The 19684-nt window shown below is 41.3% G+C and overlaps 1 protein-coding gene across 3 annotated transcripts in view; it reads right to left on the reverse strand.

The window, feature by feature from the left end:
• Window positions 1-634: 634 nt before the first annotated feature.
• Window positions 635-19684, reverse strand: part of STK33 (serine/threonine kinase 33) — a 142089-nt gene continuing 123039 nt past the window's right edge. For all 3 annotated transcript variants that reach the window (XM_053672957.1, XM_053672956.1, XM_053672955.1), the window contains 2 exons: window positions 18254-18460; window positions 635-1447 (listed from right to left, as the gene is read on the reverse strand). In XM_053672957.1, the coding sequence (XP_053528932.1) occupies window positions 1235-1447; window positions 18254-18460 (420 nt within the window). In that variant the 3' untranslated portion in view covers window positions 635-1234. The remainder of the gene's footprint in view (window positions 1448-18253; window positions 18461-19684) is intronic.

Consider the following 19684-nt stretch of genomic DNA (forward strand, 5'->3'; position numbering starts at 1 on the left):
CAGCATCTTCTAAATTAATCACAAGAAGCACATCTACTGCCTTTAGCCACTGAGTGGATCTATATGCAACTAATACATGCTCGGCTGGCCAGGTGTGTGTCATTTTGGAGGCCTAGGTGACAATCCTACATGGGCTGGGGGGTTGGAATGGAACTAACTAGGTTACTACTTTATAAAGGTAAAAGCCAATGCAAATGTTCTCTTTCTAATTGATTTGGAAGACCGAGTGAAGCATCCACTCACTCAGTTTGACTGGAATGGCAAAATTATTTTGCCCAGGTAGAATAAGAAACCCATAATACTAAGAGTGATTATGGATCCTGGCCTGGTAGGTCAGTTGGGTAGAATGTCATCCCAATATACCAAGGCTGTGATTTCGGTCTCCGGCCAGGGCATATATAAGAAGCAACCAATGAATACATAAATCAGTGGAACAACAAATCGGTATTTGTCTCTCTCTCTCACATCAATTTTTTTAAAAAGAGAGTAATTATGTACTCCCCCCTGCACTCATCCTCATGACCTTGCCCAGAGATGTGCAGCGGTGGGCCAAGCTCCCAATTTGTATAGGGACTTAGGGGACCTTATGATCTTCACTCCTTCTTAACATAAAAATTAATGTGCATGGGTAACATCTGTCTTTTATTGAGTCAATCAATACATTGGGAATTTAGCAGCAAGTTAATGGCAAGCAGTTATAAAATCTCCTATTTTCCTACCTTTAAATTGTGTTAAACAATCTATAGCAACCTACCATCACAAGAACACACGTGAATGGCCGAGGCACTTCTGCTGTTATGCCCGTGGTAAGTTTATTAGCAATTTCCTAACAAAGTCTTCTAGTGCAACGTGCACGTAATTATTAGGAACCTCCATGACCACACTTGGCTCTCGTTTCCCTATAAAGAATTGTGCTGAAATCTAAGAACGTGAAGTAAAACTGAGCGGGCACGCCCACAGCCTTGCTCTGAGGGCACCTGCTCCTCTAAACAACCCTCAGAGGATCTCGCGCTGGTTTCGACCGCAGCCCTGCCCTCAAGCCTGTGGGTGGCTGTCCTTCAACGCCACGCTGCATGGAGATAGCTAGCTTCAATTTTAAACTGATGCAAACACACTGCAGGGCTCGGTGGAGCTAAAAGCTCACACAGTGCTGGTCCTTTACACATCCTACCCCCTCATTTTAGCACTAGAAAGAGCAGCTCTGGTTTTGTGCTATTCAGCGTTGGAAGGAACCTTAGAGTTTCTTTTTGGTTCTGGGCAGGGCAAAGGATTTAGAAGTGTATTTGGTTGTTGTTACATGGCTTGAAGTCACAGAGGGTTTCTCTAGTTCTCCCCTCATTCCGGCTGGAAGGAGTCTGCTGGTTGTGGAGTTTGAACTGCTGGTGTCCAGGTTGTCCATGTTTCCCTTCTTACTGGTCACGGGAAATTTCTTTTTATAAGCAGTGGGCTAGAAATAAAAGGGCTGGATTAATTTTCAGACACAAAGCAACACACATCAATTCAAAGAAGCAAAGAAATACAAAATTGTCCCAGATTTGCAAGCTGAATGCTCTCCAGGTGTGAGATGTAAACTAATCACATAGTAAAATTGTTATTATGGCAAAGAAAGCCCCGCCAGCAGCTTCAGGAAAACAGGGCTGTTTCGTGTTTGGTGGAGAGCAAACTCAAGATACAATTTCAGACCCTCCACCACACAAAGCGAAAGTACACGTGTGCTGACATTTGCATAGGGAGGTCTGTCTACACACAGCTGTGCTCGGCTCGTCTTCACAGATTCCAGACACGCGGTGGCATTTGCGTGGGTCCCCACAAGCCCATCATGACTGTTCTTCCTGCCTGGGTACAGAGCTGCTGCCCGGGCCCACTCCTCACAGCCTCACGGTTGTCCGCTCTGGCGCCAGGCACTGGTTTCTAATCCCCGTCACACCACCAGGCCAGGCCTGCAGGCCTCACTGCCATGTGGGGACAGTGGTATCTGCACATCTACTGCACGAGTCTATTATGAGAATGAGCAAGGTGGTGGCCGTGAAAGTACTTCATAGCTTCAAACCATGAAACAGGCAGACCGGACTTTAACAGGTGACTGTATCTTCTTAGGTCACCTCACCTTGCACGGAGAAGACGGTCTCTAATCCCGGCAGGAGAGAAACAGAGTCTATTTTGACCTTAGACCCATTCTACAAGCGATCAGTTCTAATTAAATGATGCAGAGCACAGAGCTCTAAAAGAGCCGGGAGTGTCTCAGGAGATGGACACCAGCAGGCCGGGGGCGAGACTCACGGTGTGATTGGGCAGGGCCTCAGTAGCCTGGGGCAGGGCTCACCAGTGTGTGCTCTGGTCAGGGAAACAGGGTGAGCACGTGGTGACAGGGTAATGACTGAGAATGAGAAGATTACATGGGACACAAAACAATCAACCTCGTGTTTCTCTGGCCACCCAGGCTCCTGTGATTCAGGTGGCCATGTTTTGTGCACAGTGGCGGCACTTAATATCTATGTGTCCAATGAGTAAATGACCTCCCTGGGCTGCAACAAAACTACATACAGGTCGAGTGACGGTTTTTGGTGCTGGCATTTTAGGGAAGAGAAAATCCACCTGACGGCTGTGTACTGCAGAGAGTCCTAAAGTACGTGCCTTGGCAGAATGACACTCTTGCATGACCTGACCACAGTGTATGCTAATTCTTGACCTGGTAATTTTGTTCACTGGAAAATTAATTTGTATAAATTTGGAAATGTAAACAGGTCCTTTCTTCACAGTTTTTTTTCCCAAGAAAATTTCTGTGTTGCTTCTCTGTATAGTCTTTCAAGAAACAGAAAACACTTCAAGCGCATTAGCATTCAGCAACGTAGGTGGGGTCCTCTCCCTGCAAACTCCTCTGCTCAGCAGCAGGGAAGAGGACAACACCCAGGTGTCCTGGTATCAGCACTGGCATTGGCATTGGCATCTGGCTGCAGGTAAGGGGCTTTGTCTACTGCGGTCCTGGTCCTGAAGGCATGAAATCTATCACAGAAATTTCAACTCATAAAAACTTAATTCACTTGACATACAAATCCTATTAAAAGGTGAACCTAACTGTAACCCTCTTCCCTTTGACATTTCCCCTTCTAGGACGTTGAGGAAATGTTTTTCAACAGGGTCCCCCACAACTAACACTCTGGAGAACAGGAACAGAGACTCACTTTCTTTCTGATGCACGCATATTCCTACCTGGTTGAATGTTTCCATTCTTCTTTAGACTTGCTTTCGTTAATTAATGTACTTGAGTCATTACAGTAATGCTCTTACCAGAAACACACAAGTGCCTGTTTTCTTATTTTGTTTTCAGTCTGGTATTTAATACATACTAAAACTGATATTGTCAACCATATTTTAATGGAGCTCCAAAACTGGCCTAAAATTGGGTACAGTGAAATAAATCACTGTACTCCCGGGTAACATCAATGCAAATCCACTTACCTTTATGCGAGTGTTTATCGCTTACAAGCTTCTGTGCATATGTGTGCTTTCTGTTAAGTATTATATGTGTGTACACTTTACTATGTCTCTTTGCTAATGTGCAGCTGCATGAAGTTTAGGAAGCAAAGTCATAAGAACAGTCCTAAAGACGCCTCGTACATTTCCCCCCACTGAGACTGCTCTCCAGTGCCAACCGAACGCGGCGCAGGCGGGTCCTCATGCGGCCCTTCGGGCAAAGCGTTAACTTTCTCCACCAAGAGCCACGTCTCTCATCTCCCTGGAACATAACCAGCGAAGGCAAATTCTGGTTTCTGGGTTTTTCTCTAGCAACATGAACAAATCTTAATTTTTCAGGGATATAGATTTTAGGTTATAGACTAATTAAATTTAGCTGTTTTTCTGTTCTTATAGTTCATGGAATTCCTCAAAAGTCTGTCACGGATACAACTGGATGATTTTATGAGTCCTAGAGAAAACAAAAGAGAAACTGCCAAGGCCGCAGGAGTTACTGAGATCTTGCAGGTCATGAAAGGCAAACAGAAGGTGATGGGCTCCCGTAAGCTGGTACGAAGGGGGAGAAAGACGAGAGAGGAGCATCAGTGTTCAGGTCTGAGGGGAAGAGTCTAAAGGGTCATCACGAGACTGCTGGCTACCATCCCCAATCCAAGAAAGAGGATCTGCAATAAAAATCACTGGACTAGTCCCTGCAGACACTGGTACACTATTGCACAGTGACCAAGAAAACCTGGCTATCATCAGTAAGCACCTTCAAAATCAAAGGAAAAAAACCTTCTATCCTTACATAAAATCATGGAGAATTCACACCCGAAAGACTGCAACCAGCTCAAACAGAAAAAAGAGACCAAGAAGGTTTACGGACAGGCTACTAATCTGATTAGTGAGTGGAGGTTTCTTTATAAGAGAGTTCTTCAGTCTCAAAAATATAAAGAATTGGAGGACCCTTGTAATCACAATCCATAAAAGAAGGTTTCAGCACTGGAGCTGGACAGCATCTCAGAGCGAGGCGGCAGGCGGGAAGGCCACGTTGGGGCAGCACTCCGCCTGACTGAGCCCCGCCTGGCAGAGCCTCGCCCTTTGGGACTGCTGAAGGGCAGCCAGGCCTACCGGGGGCGAAATGATGGAAAAGACGACCTTACCAGGTTCCCTGCAGTTCCCTCTTTTAGTAATTCAGCACCCTTGGCCTGCTTTCTCCAGCTTATATTACCAGTCTTGAAAAGAGGGCATCATGTGTGCAAGGGGAGATATGTAACAAGAAAACTGGGCTAAATATACATATTTCATTATTCACTGGCATGACTTTAACCTGATGAACTCATCTGGTGATAATGGATGCAAAACCTGTGAGCTCTTGGTTTATCCCTGAAAGCTAATACCAGTGCATGATTACTAGAAACTGCTACCACTTCTCTGAATTTTGAGTAAAATATATGCTATTTAAGTAAAGTGGTTTATCACCATAGCAACCATTTCTAGAGTCACACATTCAAATAATAGGCCTGCACAAGGTGCAAGTGACAGAACATTCTGATACAAGTTTTCCGCTGCACCGCTGGCTGCAATGGTCGCCCACTTTCGCTCACATTCCTGTGCTTTTCAGAACGAAGAAGGAAGGGAAGGACAAGCAAAGGGAAGAAGAGAAACCGACTTCCAAATACACGGATTCCTTGTATAAGCCTTCCCATATAAAAAGCTGGGTCTTGCATGAAAATAATGAAAATAAAAACTAACTTGCAAATTAGAAATATAAACATCTCTTCCTTTTAAAGTATAATTTACATACAGTAGAATGAGCAAGTGTCAAATGTACAGTTTTATGAGTTTTGACAATGCACAGACCGGCATAACCAACACGCCAATCAAGAAGTAGAACAACTTCCTAGAAAGTCCCCTGGTGCCACCTCCTTGTCAACTCCCTTCCATCCTGGGGCTGTAAATGTTTTGATATTTTTCAGCGTAAGTTACTTTGTCTTTTCTAAAACTTCATATAAATGAAATAACATACAGTATGTGTTTTTAGCTTCTGACTTCTTTTGCTTCATGTTTTAATTGGAATTTTTATTAAGACAGTAGATTCTATACCCTGACTGGTGTGGCTCAGTGGAGTGGGTGTCATCCTGCAAACGGAAAGGTTGCTGGTCCCGCTCCCAGTCAGGGCACATGCCTGGGTTGCAGGCCAGGCCCTCCGACTGTGGGTGGTGTGAAAGGCAACCAATTGATGTCTCTCTCATATGTCGATGTTTCCTGCCCTCTCTTTCTCCCTCCCTTCCCCCTCTCTAAAAAATAAAATCCTTAAAGAAATAGATTGTCATGGTATTGTATCACATTTTTGAGATTCATCCATGATTTAATATGTTTATTGTCAAGTAATATTTGATTGCATGTTTATGCTATAATTTCCTTATCCATTCTTCTATTAATGGATATTTGGGCTGTTGCCAGTTTAGGACTGTTTATATATAAAGCTGCTGTAAACATATTCTAGAGACTTCCGCCAAGATGGAGATGTAGGTGGAGGAACCACCTTGCCTCTGTGCACAACCAAATCTAAGAACAACTATTTTTAACAGCAGTCACAACCAAGCCACACGGAAAATCGACAATACGGAGTCCAAAGGACAACTAGATACTCAGCTGGACCGGTACTAGGAGCGAAGCCAGCAGCGGAGCAGGTTGGCAAGATAAAATTCCCGGGTGGTGTGCGGTGCGCAAGCAGCCGAAGGCGCTGATCGCGAGCTAGCTACCGGAGTGCACAGGGAAGAGGCCCAGCGGGCTGTCTCGGTCGGTCGCACATTTACGTGCGGAGAAACCAGTGAGAAGGAAGCCTGCGTGGGGCAGCAGGCTCGCACAATTCCGATCTGATAAACAAGCCCGAGGCGTGTGGTTTGACTGGACGGGCTGGGCTAGCGGAGAGGAACGCCATCGCTCCCTCTCTGACCACGCCCCCACACACAGCGTCACAAACCAGCGACCTGGGTCGCCCCGTCCTGGTAAACAACTAAGGCTTCACTCCGCTTACTTAACAGCACTAACAGACCAAAAATGGCTCTAGGACAACTCAGAGCCCCAGAACCGATAGATCTAAGCGATGAAGAAATAGCCAGTCTTTCAGATGCACAGTTCAAAACACTGGTTATCAGGATCCTTACAGAACTGGTTGATTTTAGTCACAAATTAGAGAAACATATGGAAGCTAAACTAATTGAAATGAATGGTAATACAAAGGAAACCAATAGTAATGGAAAGAAAATTGGGACTCAAACCAAGGGAGTGGACCAGAAGGAAGAAAAAAATGATCAAACAGAAAAGAATGAAGAAATAAGAATTCAGAAAAATGAGGAGAAGCTTAGGAACCTCCAGGACATCTTTAAACGTTCCAACATCCGAATTATAGGGGTACCAGAAGGGGGAAAGGCACAGCCACCAGTGGAAAACTTATTTGAACAAATAATAAAGGAGAATTTCCCCAATCTGGTGAAGGAAATAGACTTCCAGGAAATCCAGGAAGCTCAGAGTCCCAAAGAAGCTGGACCCAAGAAGGGACATACAAAGGCACATCATCATTACATTAGCCAAGATTAAAATGAAGGAGAGAATCCTAGAAGCAGCAAGAGATAAGGGGACAGTCACCTACAAAGGAGTTCCCATCAGACTGTCAGTGGATTTCTCAAAAGAGACCTTACAGGCAAGAAGGGGCTGGAAAGAGGTATTCCAAGGCATGAAAACCAAAGATCTACAACCAAGATTGCTCTACCCAGCAAAGTTTTCATTTAGAATGGAAGGACAGATAAAGTGCTTCTCAGATAAGACCAAATTCAAGGAGTTCATCATCACCAAGCCCTTATTATATGAAATGTTAAAGGGACTTACCTAAGAAAAAGAAGATAAAAAAGATGAACAGTGAAAGGACAGCAGACTCACAGTTATTAAGAACCACACCTAAAACAAAAGCAAACTAAGAGGACAGCTAGATCAGGAGCAGAACCATAGAAATGAAGATCTCATGGAGGGTTAGCAACAGGGGAGTGGGAGGAGGGGAAGGGGGGAGAAGGTACAGAAAATAAGTAGCATAGACAGTAGATAGAAAATAGGAGGGAGGGTAAGAATAGCAGGGGAAATACAGAATCTAAAGAATTTGAGACACGTGTTCATGAACTAAAGGGGGAAATGGTGGGGGAGGGGTATGCAGGGTGGAGGGGAATGGAGGGGGGGAATAGAGCAAATGTAATGGCATAACAATAAAAAAAAGTTAAAAAAAACATATTCTAGAAATCCCTTTTCAAACTTATACTTGAGACTTACTGGGTAAATGGTAAGTAAATGCTTCACTTTATAAATAACTGCCGACTGTATGCCCAAGGAATTGTACCATTTTGCATTCTTATCATCAATGCAGGAATATTCCAGTTGCTCCAATATTTGCTGAAAGGTGGACTTTTCAGTCTTTTTAAATTTGACAATTCTAGAGTGCAGTATTATGTCATTACAGCTTTTCCTGATATCACTGTATTTTCCTGATGACTAATGATCTTGCACATTTTTCATATGCTTACTGACTTCTTGTATATCTTCCTATCTGAAGTGTCTGTTCGAAACATGCCTATTTTCAAAATTGGGCTGCCTTATTGTCACTGACTTGTAGGAATTATCTTCACCCACTGGATACAAGTCCTTTGTCAGATATATTTATTGCAAATATTTTCTCCCTGTCTGTGGCTTTCCTATTCCTTTTCAATATCTTTTAAATGAACAAATGTGTTTACATTTGATAAAGTCCATTTTATTTATTTTGATTTGTATTGATTTTTTAGAGAAAGAGAAACATCGATTCATTGTTCCACTTATTTATGCACTTATTGGTTGTATTGATCTTCAGTCAGGGCATATGTATGCATACACACACACACACACACACAATCTCCTGACTGGAGACAAACCCACAACCTTGGCATTTCAGGACAATGCTCTAACTAACTGAGCTACCTGGCCAGGGCTTACATTTTATCCATTTTTTAAAGTGCTTCCTGTGTTCTAAGAACTCTGACTACTCTCTGGTTGGAAGATACTCTCCCAGGACTTACAGTTTAACTTTTAGATTTAGGTCTATAACCCACCTCAAACAAATTTTTGTGTACAGTATAAGCTAAGAATGTCAAATTTAGTTTTCCTATATAAATATCCAATTATTCCAGTACCACTTTATTGAAAAAAACTATCCTTTGCCCACTGAATGACTTTACATCTGTCAATAATCAATTGACTACATAAGTGTGGGTCAACTTCTAGGCTCTTGATTTTGTTTTATTCATGTATCTGTCTGTTCTTACACCAGTTCCCCACTGCATCATGACTGCAGCTACACAGTAAGTATGAAAATCAGGTCATGTAAGTTCTCCAACTTTGTTCTTTCCAACTTGCTGTGTTCTAGCTCTTATGCATTTCCAAATAAATTTTAGAACTATCTTGTGAATTTCTAACAGAAAAGCAAAAGGCCCAGATTTCAACTGAGGTAGCTTTAAAGTTGCAATTTGGGGAGAACTGACATCTTAAAAATATCAGATCTTCCAATCAATGAACATGGTGTATCTCCCCATATATTTCAATACTCTTCAATTTCACTCAGCAATATGCTGTGGATTTTGGTATAAATGTTTTACATATTTTTATTAGATTGTACTATAGTAGACTATATAAATGTACTACATATTTTATTAACTTATCACTAAGTACTTTATGTTTTATAATAATATTTTAAATGGTATTTTAAAGTTTTGTTTTCCAGTTGGTCATTGCTAGTGTCATCTATCTACAAATAGAGACAGTCTTATTCTTTTCAATCTACATAACTTTACTTATTTTACTTCCCTCGCTGTACTGGTTAACTCCTCTAGCATAGTAAAAATAAGTAGAGCCCTGACTGTGTGGCTCAGTTGGGTGCTGAACTGTGAACTGAAAGGTCACTGGTTTGATTCCTGGGCAGGGCAAGTGCCTGGGGTGCTTGCAGAAGGCAACCAACCCATGTTTCTCTCTCATCGATGTTTCTCTCCCTTTCTTTCTCCCTCCCTCTCCCACTAAAAATACAGTGATACCTCAGAAATTGTCAGCTTCAGAACTCATTAAACCCTGTACTCATTGCTTTTTGGTAAGAAAAACATATTTCCACACTCAGCATTTTCTCGGGACTCATCGCACTGGCTAGAACTTGAGAGTCACAATGCCACCCAGAGAAAGAAAACGCTTCAGGGTTCAGCACTGGTCGCACGTTCTGGAACGAGTTAATGTTGAGTACCGAGGCACCGCTGTAATACTAGCTTTAGGGCTGGGATGGGAAAAATAGACAGAACTGTACTTGAAAAATAACTAAATAAAATTAAAACAAAAAAGAAGTTGCTGGTTTTTTTTTTTTGTAAAAAATCTCTCAGTATATAAAAGAAGTTCCCATCTGTCCCACTCTGCTGAGGGTTTTTCTCATGTTTGATTGTTGAATTTTACCCATTTTTTTTCAAAATTAATGAGATAATCACATGGCTTTCCCTCTGCCTATTAATGTGGTAGTTATATCAGTTGATTCTTGGATGCTAACCCAAACACACATTCCTGGAATATCCTGTAAGCTTGATCATCACGTAAGGCATCACGCCTTACGTTTTCTATGTATTTCTGATTCAGCTTGCCAATATTGAGTTTCGAATTTTTGCATCTATATTTATGAGAGATAATGGCTAATAATTGTCTTTTCTTGTAATAACCCTGTCATATTTTGGTATTCATGTTATGTTCACCTTATAAATGTGTTGAGAAATATTCTCAAGAGTTGGTGTAAAAAGCTTTCTCTTCTTTCTTCTTTAAATATTTGGAAGAATTTACTAGTGAAATCATTTGGGACTGCAGTTTTCTTTCTTGGAAAATTCTCAATCATAAATTCAATTTAAAAAATAAATATAGAACTATTTAGATTTTCTATTTTTGTGCATCTGTTATGATGTTTTTAAAAGGAGCTTTATTCACATATTTCCTCCTGCCAATGACCTTCATATGTTTCTGCAGTTCAGTACTTCCATCTGGGATCATTTCCTTTTCCCTTGAATTTTTTCTTTTATCATGAAATTTTTCTTTTAGTATCTCTTACAGTAAAATATGCTGGTAACAAATTCCCCCATCTTTTACATACCTGAAAACATTTTTATCTTTATATTTGAAGGTGAATAATCACTAAAGAATTCCAACCTGGCAGGGCTTTTTGTTTTGTTTTTAGCACTTTAGTGATGCCGTTCCATTGTTTTCTGGCTTCCATAATTTCTGCTGCTGTGTCAGATAGACCTCCTTTGATGACAATGGGGTTCTCTGCTCTCCCCACCGCTGCCCCAGACTGAGTGCTTTTACAATCCTCCCATTCTGGTCTTAAGAATTAGAGAACAGTATTCAAAGCAACCACAGACACCAGAAAGTACTGAGAGAATCTCTAAAAGGGCACAGCCAGAGAAGGGACGTCCTAAATTCTGCCCAGCTGAAGATACATGAACTGACCTAAGCTTTAAACTGCTGGCTGAGAGACAGTTTGCCATTTGTGTTCAGCCTCAAAACTGCCTGCTAAAACAGAAACATCAACACTTTTTGGAAGAACAGAGCTGAATCCAGAGTCAGCACAACGTAACATTTTCAATGGCTAGGATACATGCAAAGTTACTTAACAGAAATAACAATTAATATATTGAGACAGACCCTGAGATGACCCAGATGTTGGAATTAGTAAACAAGGATTTTGAAAAATAGTTATCACAAGTATTATCAGTGCTGTTAAGAAAAATATTATTTGATGAATAAAGGAGGTATCAACAGACTAAATCAAAATTTTAGAATAAAATATAATATGTAAAGTTAAATATTACACCTGTCAGAAGATAGGTTTAACAGGAAAATAGAGATAACAGGAGAGCAAACCTAAAGACAGATCAATCCAATATATCCAGTTTAAAGAAGAGACTGATTAAAAAAAGAATACACCTCAACAAACTACAGAACAGTATCAAAAGGTCTAACATGTGAGTAGAGTGTCTGAAAAAACTTAAGAAAAAATAATGAAAAAATTTCCAAAAGATACAAATTTACAGATTCAGGAAGTTCAGCAAACCCTAAGCTGAATAAATGTGAAGAACATGCCTGAAAATGTCATTGTCAAACTGCTAAAAACCAAGGATAAAGAGAAAATCTGGGAAACATTCAGAGGATAGTAACACATTACACATAGGGAAAGGACATTTCAAATTACACATGACTTCTTATCAGAGAAACTGGAAGCCAGAAGGCAGTCAAATAACATCTTTAAAGTACGGACACCAAAACATGTGAAGACAGAAATCTGTAAACAGAAAATATCCTTCAAAAGTTAAGACAAAATAAAGACATTCGAGATAAAAGGAAATCAGGAGAATTCATCACTAGCAGACATGCAATACAAGAAATCAAAGGGAGTCCGTCAGGCCGAAGGGAAATCACACCAGATGAAAGACTGGATTTTCAGAAAGGAAAGACGTGCACCAGAAATAGTAAATATCTGGGTGAACATATGACAGCTTTTCTTCTTAATTTCCTGGAATAAGTATGACTGTTTAAAGCAAAAATTAAAACATTGTTTTATGGGGTTTACAATTATGTAGATTTCATACATGTGACAATTAGAGCATAAAGGCAGGAAAAGAGAAGAACTGTCCCAAATTAATATATCTGATTGAAGCACATTAGTAATAACCCAACCTCATGGTTGGTTCTCCGCAGGGAAAAGGTATATGTAGCACATCCTCACAGCTACAGACCCTGAGGGGGACTAAGCAAAAGCCAGGTTTGGGAAACCAGGGAAATGACTGGAAAGGATTCACCAATCTATCCATTTAACTGTGGATGCCTGGTTGAGTCCGTGGTGGTGAAACCCGAGCCCTTACGTGGGAGGTTCCAGAGCAGGTAAAAACAGGGACCTTAGTGCTGTTGTTTATGGAAGTCTATGAATCCAAACTAGCACCTGGCACTGCAAACAGCATTGTTAGATCAAAGAAAAATGGGGTCAAGATTCCCGTTAGCACAATCAATCATTTGTACCTCTCTTAGTCAGCTGTTGCTGCAGCCATGCTCCTGGGTTTGGAGGTTCCCAAGGTCACCCCCAGGTTCCATGATTCAGTATACAGTTGTGCTCATCACTAGGGTTTAGCTCAGTGGAAGGCTGTACGGCACAATTAGCAATGGGCTCTCAAGATGAAGTCCAGTGGAAACCAGGCTCAAGCTTCAAGGGCTCTCTTCCATCACACGGAATGCATTTAATTACTACAGCAGCAGGCTGTGGCAACACAGGTGACATGCTGCCAACCAGGGAAGCTCTTATACAGCACACAACCCAGGGTTACTGCTGGGAGCTGGTTGTGTAGGCAGCCTCTGCCTTGCACCTGCCAAAATTCCAGACTCCCAGGAGGAAAGCAGGTGTTCAGCAGAGAGCATATTGTTTGTACAAACAGTTTAGGCATGATGAATCATTTCTTTTTAAAAAAATATATTTATTTATTTTTAGAGAGATGGGAAGGGAGGGAGAAAGAGAGGGAAAGAAACATCAATGTGTGAGATACATTGACTGGTTGCCTCTCACATGCTCCCAACTGGAGACCTGGCTTGCAACCCAGGCATGTGCCCTGACTGGGTCAAATCGGACCTTGTGGTTCACCGACCAGCACTCAATCCACTGAGCCACACCAGCCAGGACGCAATGAATCATTCTTATCAGTTAATGGTAGCAACCATCCCAAAACCTCAGTTCTCAGAAGCCAGCCAAGGGCCAGCCTTGCAAGCAAACCTTTGAATGATAGCAGTGTAGGCCTGATTTGTTAACTCTTTTCTGTATAACGACATAAAAAACAAGCACAAAAGTATTGTAACAATAGACATTACTTTTTCTCAATTAGCTGCAGGGCTTGGCTGTGTTAGGTTAGACTTTGGGCTTTGCTTTGGGTTCAGGTCTGGTCCATAATCCTTAGGATTCCGAGACCTGGGGCTCCTCACGGCGGGCGGCAGACATACACAGAGCAAGCGGTCACACAAATACTTTTAAGGTCTCTGCTTACATTACACCTCTTCACATTCTAGGAGCCAAAGTGAGTCATGTAACTCAGATGAACATTAGTGGAGTGAAAAAGAAAACTTCATTTATTGTAACAGGCAGAGCTGCAAAGTCACAGGGCAAAGGGTGTGAACGTACAACCCCTTACAGGGAGGGGTTAAACAACTGGGGAAAATAACACAGTCTCCCACAGTACACTGGGGACCCCACCAAACTCAGAGGACAACTAAGGTTGGAAGCATCACCTTATTGCCTTTGAAAATGGTATTTCTTGTTCTTAGTTTGTTCTAACACCTATAGCCAAAGAAGCCTTGAAATAGGCAGGCAAAAATCACGCAATTTTAGTTATATTCTACACAAGTTCTTTAGCAATATAATAATAAAATAAGTTAACATTAGCCCTGGCTGGTGTGGCTCAGTAGACTGAGTGCCAGCCTGAGAACCAAAAGGTCGCTGATTTGACCCAGTCAGGGCACAAGCCTGGGCTGCAGGCTGGGTCCCCAGTTGGGGGTGTGTGAAAGGCAACCAGTCCATGTATCTCTCACACAGCGATGCTTGTCTCCCTCTCATTCTCCCTCCTGTCCCCTCCCTCTCAAAACAAATAAATTAATAATAATAATAGTAATAAGTTAACATTAATCTGTGCTTATCGCATGTCAAGAGTTACCTGTAACATTTCATTTAGCTCTTGGTTAATGCTATTAATCCCATTTTACAGATGAGAAAACATGAATGTTTTCAAAATGAAAACATTTTACAGATGAGGCCTACAGACTTGCCCAAGGTTGAAAAGTTTGCAAGTGGTGAAGCCAGGATTTGAACCCCGGCATCTAGGCTTGGAACCTGTGCTCTAACCACCATGCTATTTCAAATGCAGTGCATGGACATGTGCCAGACTGCAATGCTTCAATACTGGAGAACAAAAGCATGCAAATCATGAAAACACCACCAAACCTGCACAGATTCACATGAGCTCAGAGGGCTAAGATTCAATTTGTAAAGAAAAGAAAATTTTTTTATCCTACTCAACTAAAATACCATGAAAACCTGACTTTTTCCTCAATAAAACATATCAACATAACTCAACTGTTTAATTTCAATGTTATTTCAATTCAAACACATCTTGTCCTTGAAGAACTAATATATGAATACATTTCACTGATCACAGTAACTTTCCAAGTCTCTAAGCCACCTTGCCTTTCTGCTTTCCAGACTGGGTAAAGTATCTGCCACATGTACCATCACCTACAATACCATAAAGGCCAGGTTTGCAGCCAAGAAAAATGATCACAAAAGAATAAAAAATGTTTCCCATTTTCATTAAACAAATATATTCGACTGCATTCAATAAATAATTTAACAATGAAGAAGTATCCCCTTCATGAAGCAGGAATTCTATAAGGCAAATACAGTCCTTAAATCACACCCAGAGTTTCTAGTCCCTCCCTCTAAGATTACAAGGAGGTGCATTTTAATTACACACATACAAACAAATTGTTTTCTGAGCTTAATAAATAGTGAAAGTATCAGTACTGTTTATGAGAAGTCACTAAAGACCTAATGTTAAAAGGCACATGCTCCTGCAAGAAGCAATGCTCCGCCAGGTGTCTCACTGGACGAGGAGTGAAGGCTGCGGTCAAAGTTTGTCTCGGGCCTGAGAGTAGATCCAGGACCCACCGTGGGGCCTTCAGAGGGTCACTAATGGCACAAAACGTTACCTAGACGTGCTCAGCTTGGAAAACATAAGATATACATGAAAGAACGTTTCTGTCCTCAAAGAATGCCATTACCTAAAATACACAAAAAGTTAGAAATGAAAAGAAAAAAGAAAGGACAGACAGCCAAATGCCAACTACGTGAAAACAAGTTTCAAAAAGCGAACTGTGTTCCCCACCACGTGCAGGGCGTTTGGAACTAGGGAACGGTTACTCGGGGAAAGAGAAAAGTGCTCAGTTCAAGTGTTTTTGTTTTTGAACAAATCCTCACTTTGTCTGTTAGTTTTCCAAGGGTTCTGGCACTTACCTAAAAAATGTAATTTTCCTGGCTTGTGATGATACAACATTAGGAGCTCTAAATGGGTTTATACAATGGAGAGTAGGAACTGCTGATAGATTTCCATGTAAATAAAGCCAAATTTCGAAGATTTTAATGGAAAGATAATCATATACATCTTCTTAATTTAGTAGATATAGGTTACTCATATTATCATATCATATAGTCCATATAATGTCATTGTAACAAACAAAATTTCCCCGTGGGAAGCATTTCAATATTCACAGAATAAATTTCAATAAAATTAAAATTCCACTCCTAAGAACATGAATGACTGTGTGACCCCTGTATGGGCTCGAGAGTAACTGGCCGCCCTGTTCTCAGTGTCCCTCAGAGCTTTAGGTATCACTGCCCACCGTGAATGAAGGTTTCAAAAGAAGTAATTTCTTAACGTAAACTCAATATAATTAGCAAAGTATCATATTTATTCATAAAAATCCTTGGAAAAAAACTTAGTTTATTAAATGCATGAGAATTCTTCTGTTTTTTATCCTTGCCAGAGAATATGTTTTTACTGATTTTAGAGAGACAGAGAAAGAAACATCAATGTGAGAGAGAAAGATCAACTTACTGCCTCTAACTGGGAATCGAACCCATAACCTGGGTGTGTGCCCTGACCAGGGATTGGACCCTCAGGCCTTCGGCGCATGGTACAATGCTTCAACCAACTGGGTCCCTGGCCAAGGCAAGGATTCTTTCTTTCAAGTGGTAACACTTTTCAGAAAAATTCCCAAACAGGTAAAGGTATCCCTCCTAAGACATCACAGCCTAAACTTAAGCATGGGAAAGTTCCTTAGTCACTCCTTAGTTTCCAGGGCAAAGTCCTGCCCATCGTGCAGGAATTTCTGCTACAGCATTTATAGCAAGTACCTTTCCAGAGTCTGCCTGAACACCTGCAATACCTGGGAGGTGGGTCCACTCTCCCTGGTCCAGCCTGTTCGACTGCAGATGAGCTCTGATAGTGGACTAGTTCTTCCTGTTGGGTAGAAATCTATATTCTTGAATTCTCAACCCACTGGGTATAGCTCTATCACCCATAAGCTCCTCAAGTTCCAACTCTTCTGTTCCCCAGCTGGAAGTAGCTGAGAACAGCTTAGCAAGTCCCAACACTTTGTGACTTGGAGGGGGAAGCAGAGGAGAGAGCAGATGTGTGACGGAGCAGGAGAAAAGGTGAGGGAAGACAACCAGACATTTGGTTCAGGGATATTTCATGCCAGATTCAGCGACAAACACAGACATAACCCAAGGCTTCAAAAGATAACGTGTGTGTATGCATGTGTATGTAAGTATGTGTTTGTACAGATGTGAGTGTATGTAGATGCATGGGAGTATATATGTGTGATCTATGTGTATTAGTATGTAAACATATGTGTTTGCACATGATGTCTGTGTATATGTGTCTGTGTATGTGTGTATCAGTATGTGCATATATACATGTGTGTATAAAATACTAAGCCAGCTAATAGGAAAATCTTCAAATTATGTTCAATAAGAAAATGAAAATGTGGGTTTTTTAAATATCATTTTTAACAAGAAAGAAAACACACACAGCAGTGAAGCACTGCAGGAGCTGTTAACAGATACAGAGGAAGAAGGGATCTCAGTAAATTCATGTTTACATTACGACAAAAATATGATTATTTCAAAATACCTGAATCATTAAACATTAAGCTTATCATTTAGATATTTGCTATCAAGTAGATGAAGTTCCCAACCAGTACATCAAAATCAATTAATCACTAGGTCTCTTTCTGCCAGTTTCTGACGGGCTTCCGAGAACACAGGGTGTGGGCCAGGCCCTACCCTCTCAGTCCCACTCCAAGAACCAAAGAGTAGCAACTCCCCACAGGAGGTCTGGGCTGCCCTCAGGGGCACACAGCCCCCACCGGCAGGGGGCTCAATCATCAAAGAAGAGCTCAAGTGCACTCAGCAGATTTCACAACACGAAAGAAAATAAACATGCAGAAAACTCTTCCCCACAAACACATAAAAGTGTTCGGGTATATTGTGAGCATATTCTTTTAGTAGAACACAATCTAGAATCATTCAGAATTTTACAAAAATTTATTCACCGAAAAGAATAAAACTATTCTTTAGATCTAGTAAAACAACATGATAAACCTACATAAGTAGTTTTAGGTATCAAAAGACTAGACACAATTAACTAGATAATGTAATAATTCTTTGTCTAAGTAATACACAAACACATTCCAAACTGTATGGCCTGGTAGAGTAAAAATTGTTCATTCTAACCCATGGGCTGAATCTGACAGGCCACCTGTTTCCAAGTCCTAAAGTTGCCTGTGCCTGTCTTCATGCTACAATATCGGAGCTGAGAAGTTCTGACACAGTACTGTGGCCCCCACAGCCTAAGATCCGTCTGATCTCCCTTTGCAGACCCCTGCCCTCTATGCAGGGGTCTTCAGCATGCAGGCAACACTGCTACACCATGACGGTCTCAAGGGAGGAAGGAACTTTACTTGCTTTGTCAGGTAGGGCCTCTGTTACGAACCACCAACAAAAAAAGACAGGGTGGCACGAGATGTTCCAAGTTCTGGGAGGGTATTTTACAGTTTGGAGAACGAAACGACCGTTCCGCCTACTGGCTCTGTTGGTTCCTCCTACCTGTCTCTCCTCGTCTTCATCTGAAGTGCTGGCGCCGTCGTGGGCAGCTCCTCCGGGTCTGCTGAGTTGGGAAACTTCCGGCTTTTCTCGATTGGACCACTTGTTCTTTTGCTCTGCGGCGTTTTCTTCATCACTCCCTGGGTTGTTTTTCCACTCTTTCATCATTTCTAACACATTGGTTGGTCTTGCCGAAGAATGTATATTGCCCTAATGTTAACAAATTTTTGGTGTTACAGACAGTTTGGAAAATTAAAAGGATTCTTACATCTTTTAGTAATATATTCCCCCAAATTCAGTTAAGTCACATAGAAATATTATAATGCTGAAAAATGGCAAAACTGCTGCCCCACTGGAGCACACCCCCTGTACGGACAAAGACCCCAGCGGGGCAATTCCCCAGATCCAAGGACCCCCTGACAGCACTGTCCTCACACGAGTAGCAGGGAAGCTGGAAGAATGAAAGCAGTTCCCCAAAGTCTAGTAGATCCGACACGAAGGGCAGACCTATATAATACCAAAGTGTCCAGGTAAAGAAACCTAAATTCAGTTGATTAGCCAAGTGCTGTGTCCAAGGAACGGGTGTTTGATTGGAAAGCCTTTTGTTCACTGAAACATTTAGACATGAGGAAAAGTAAGGATGCGCAGTATACATGGGTAGTACCAATTCCATATATATGAATGTTTCAAATTTTTAAATTTATGCTTATGCATTAATGTGTAACTCTAGAAAGCAGTAACAATATCCACATGCAGAATAATACCCTGGAATATGATAACTGGTTTTGTTTCTAAATATAAATAAATAAATAATTGAATTAAAAATGAAAACGAAATGTTTTCTTCCTGAAAATTTATGCCAAAAACGTGGGTGCACGCTAAACATAGGAGTGCATGATACATGGCAAAACACGGTAATATTCCATTTCATGCCAAGAACTACATGAATGCAGTCTCAAACGACTCCTGCTAGACTAAGTATGCCTTAAATAATTTTTCTCCTAACTCAGATTGGTAGAGAAAGTTTGGACAAGATGTTTGGGTCACATTTAGGTTAACATGGGACGTTCAGACGTGAGTAGAGCTAGGGAGGATCCTACATCCATTCGGTAAGTGGGCGGATTGAAGCATCAGCGTCAGTGACTCGGGATACTGTGAGACAGGATACTTCAAAGGCAAACATTAAGTAGTGATAACTAAACATGGATCATTCTGCAACTAATTCCCTGTGGTTCTTTTATTTCATCCTGTTTTAAGAAGGCCTATATTGTTAACAACTTCATAGCATCCTACTTCTGACTGCACTGGTGCTTTCGCTACCACTTACTTCCAGAATGCCCTGACCATGCCTCCGCCAACCCACAGCCTACATTTCCTTCAAGGCTCAATTGAAGAGTTGTCTCTGTTAAGTATCCCAGCACCTCCAAAGGCATT

The sequence above is a fragment of the Artibeus jamaicensis genome, unplaced genomic scaffold, assembly GCF_021234435.1.
Source record: "Artibeus jamaicensis isolate MK-2021 breed Jamaican fruit bat unplaced genomic scaffold, CSHL_Jam_final contig_797, whole genome shotgun sequence".
NCBI classification, from domain to species: domain Eukaryota; kingdom Metazoa; phylum Chordata; class Mammalia; order Chiroptera; family Phyllostomidae; genus Artibeus; species Artibeus jamaicensis.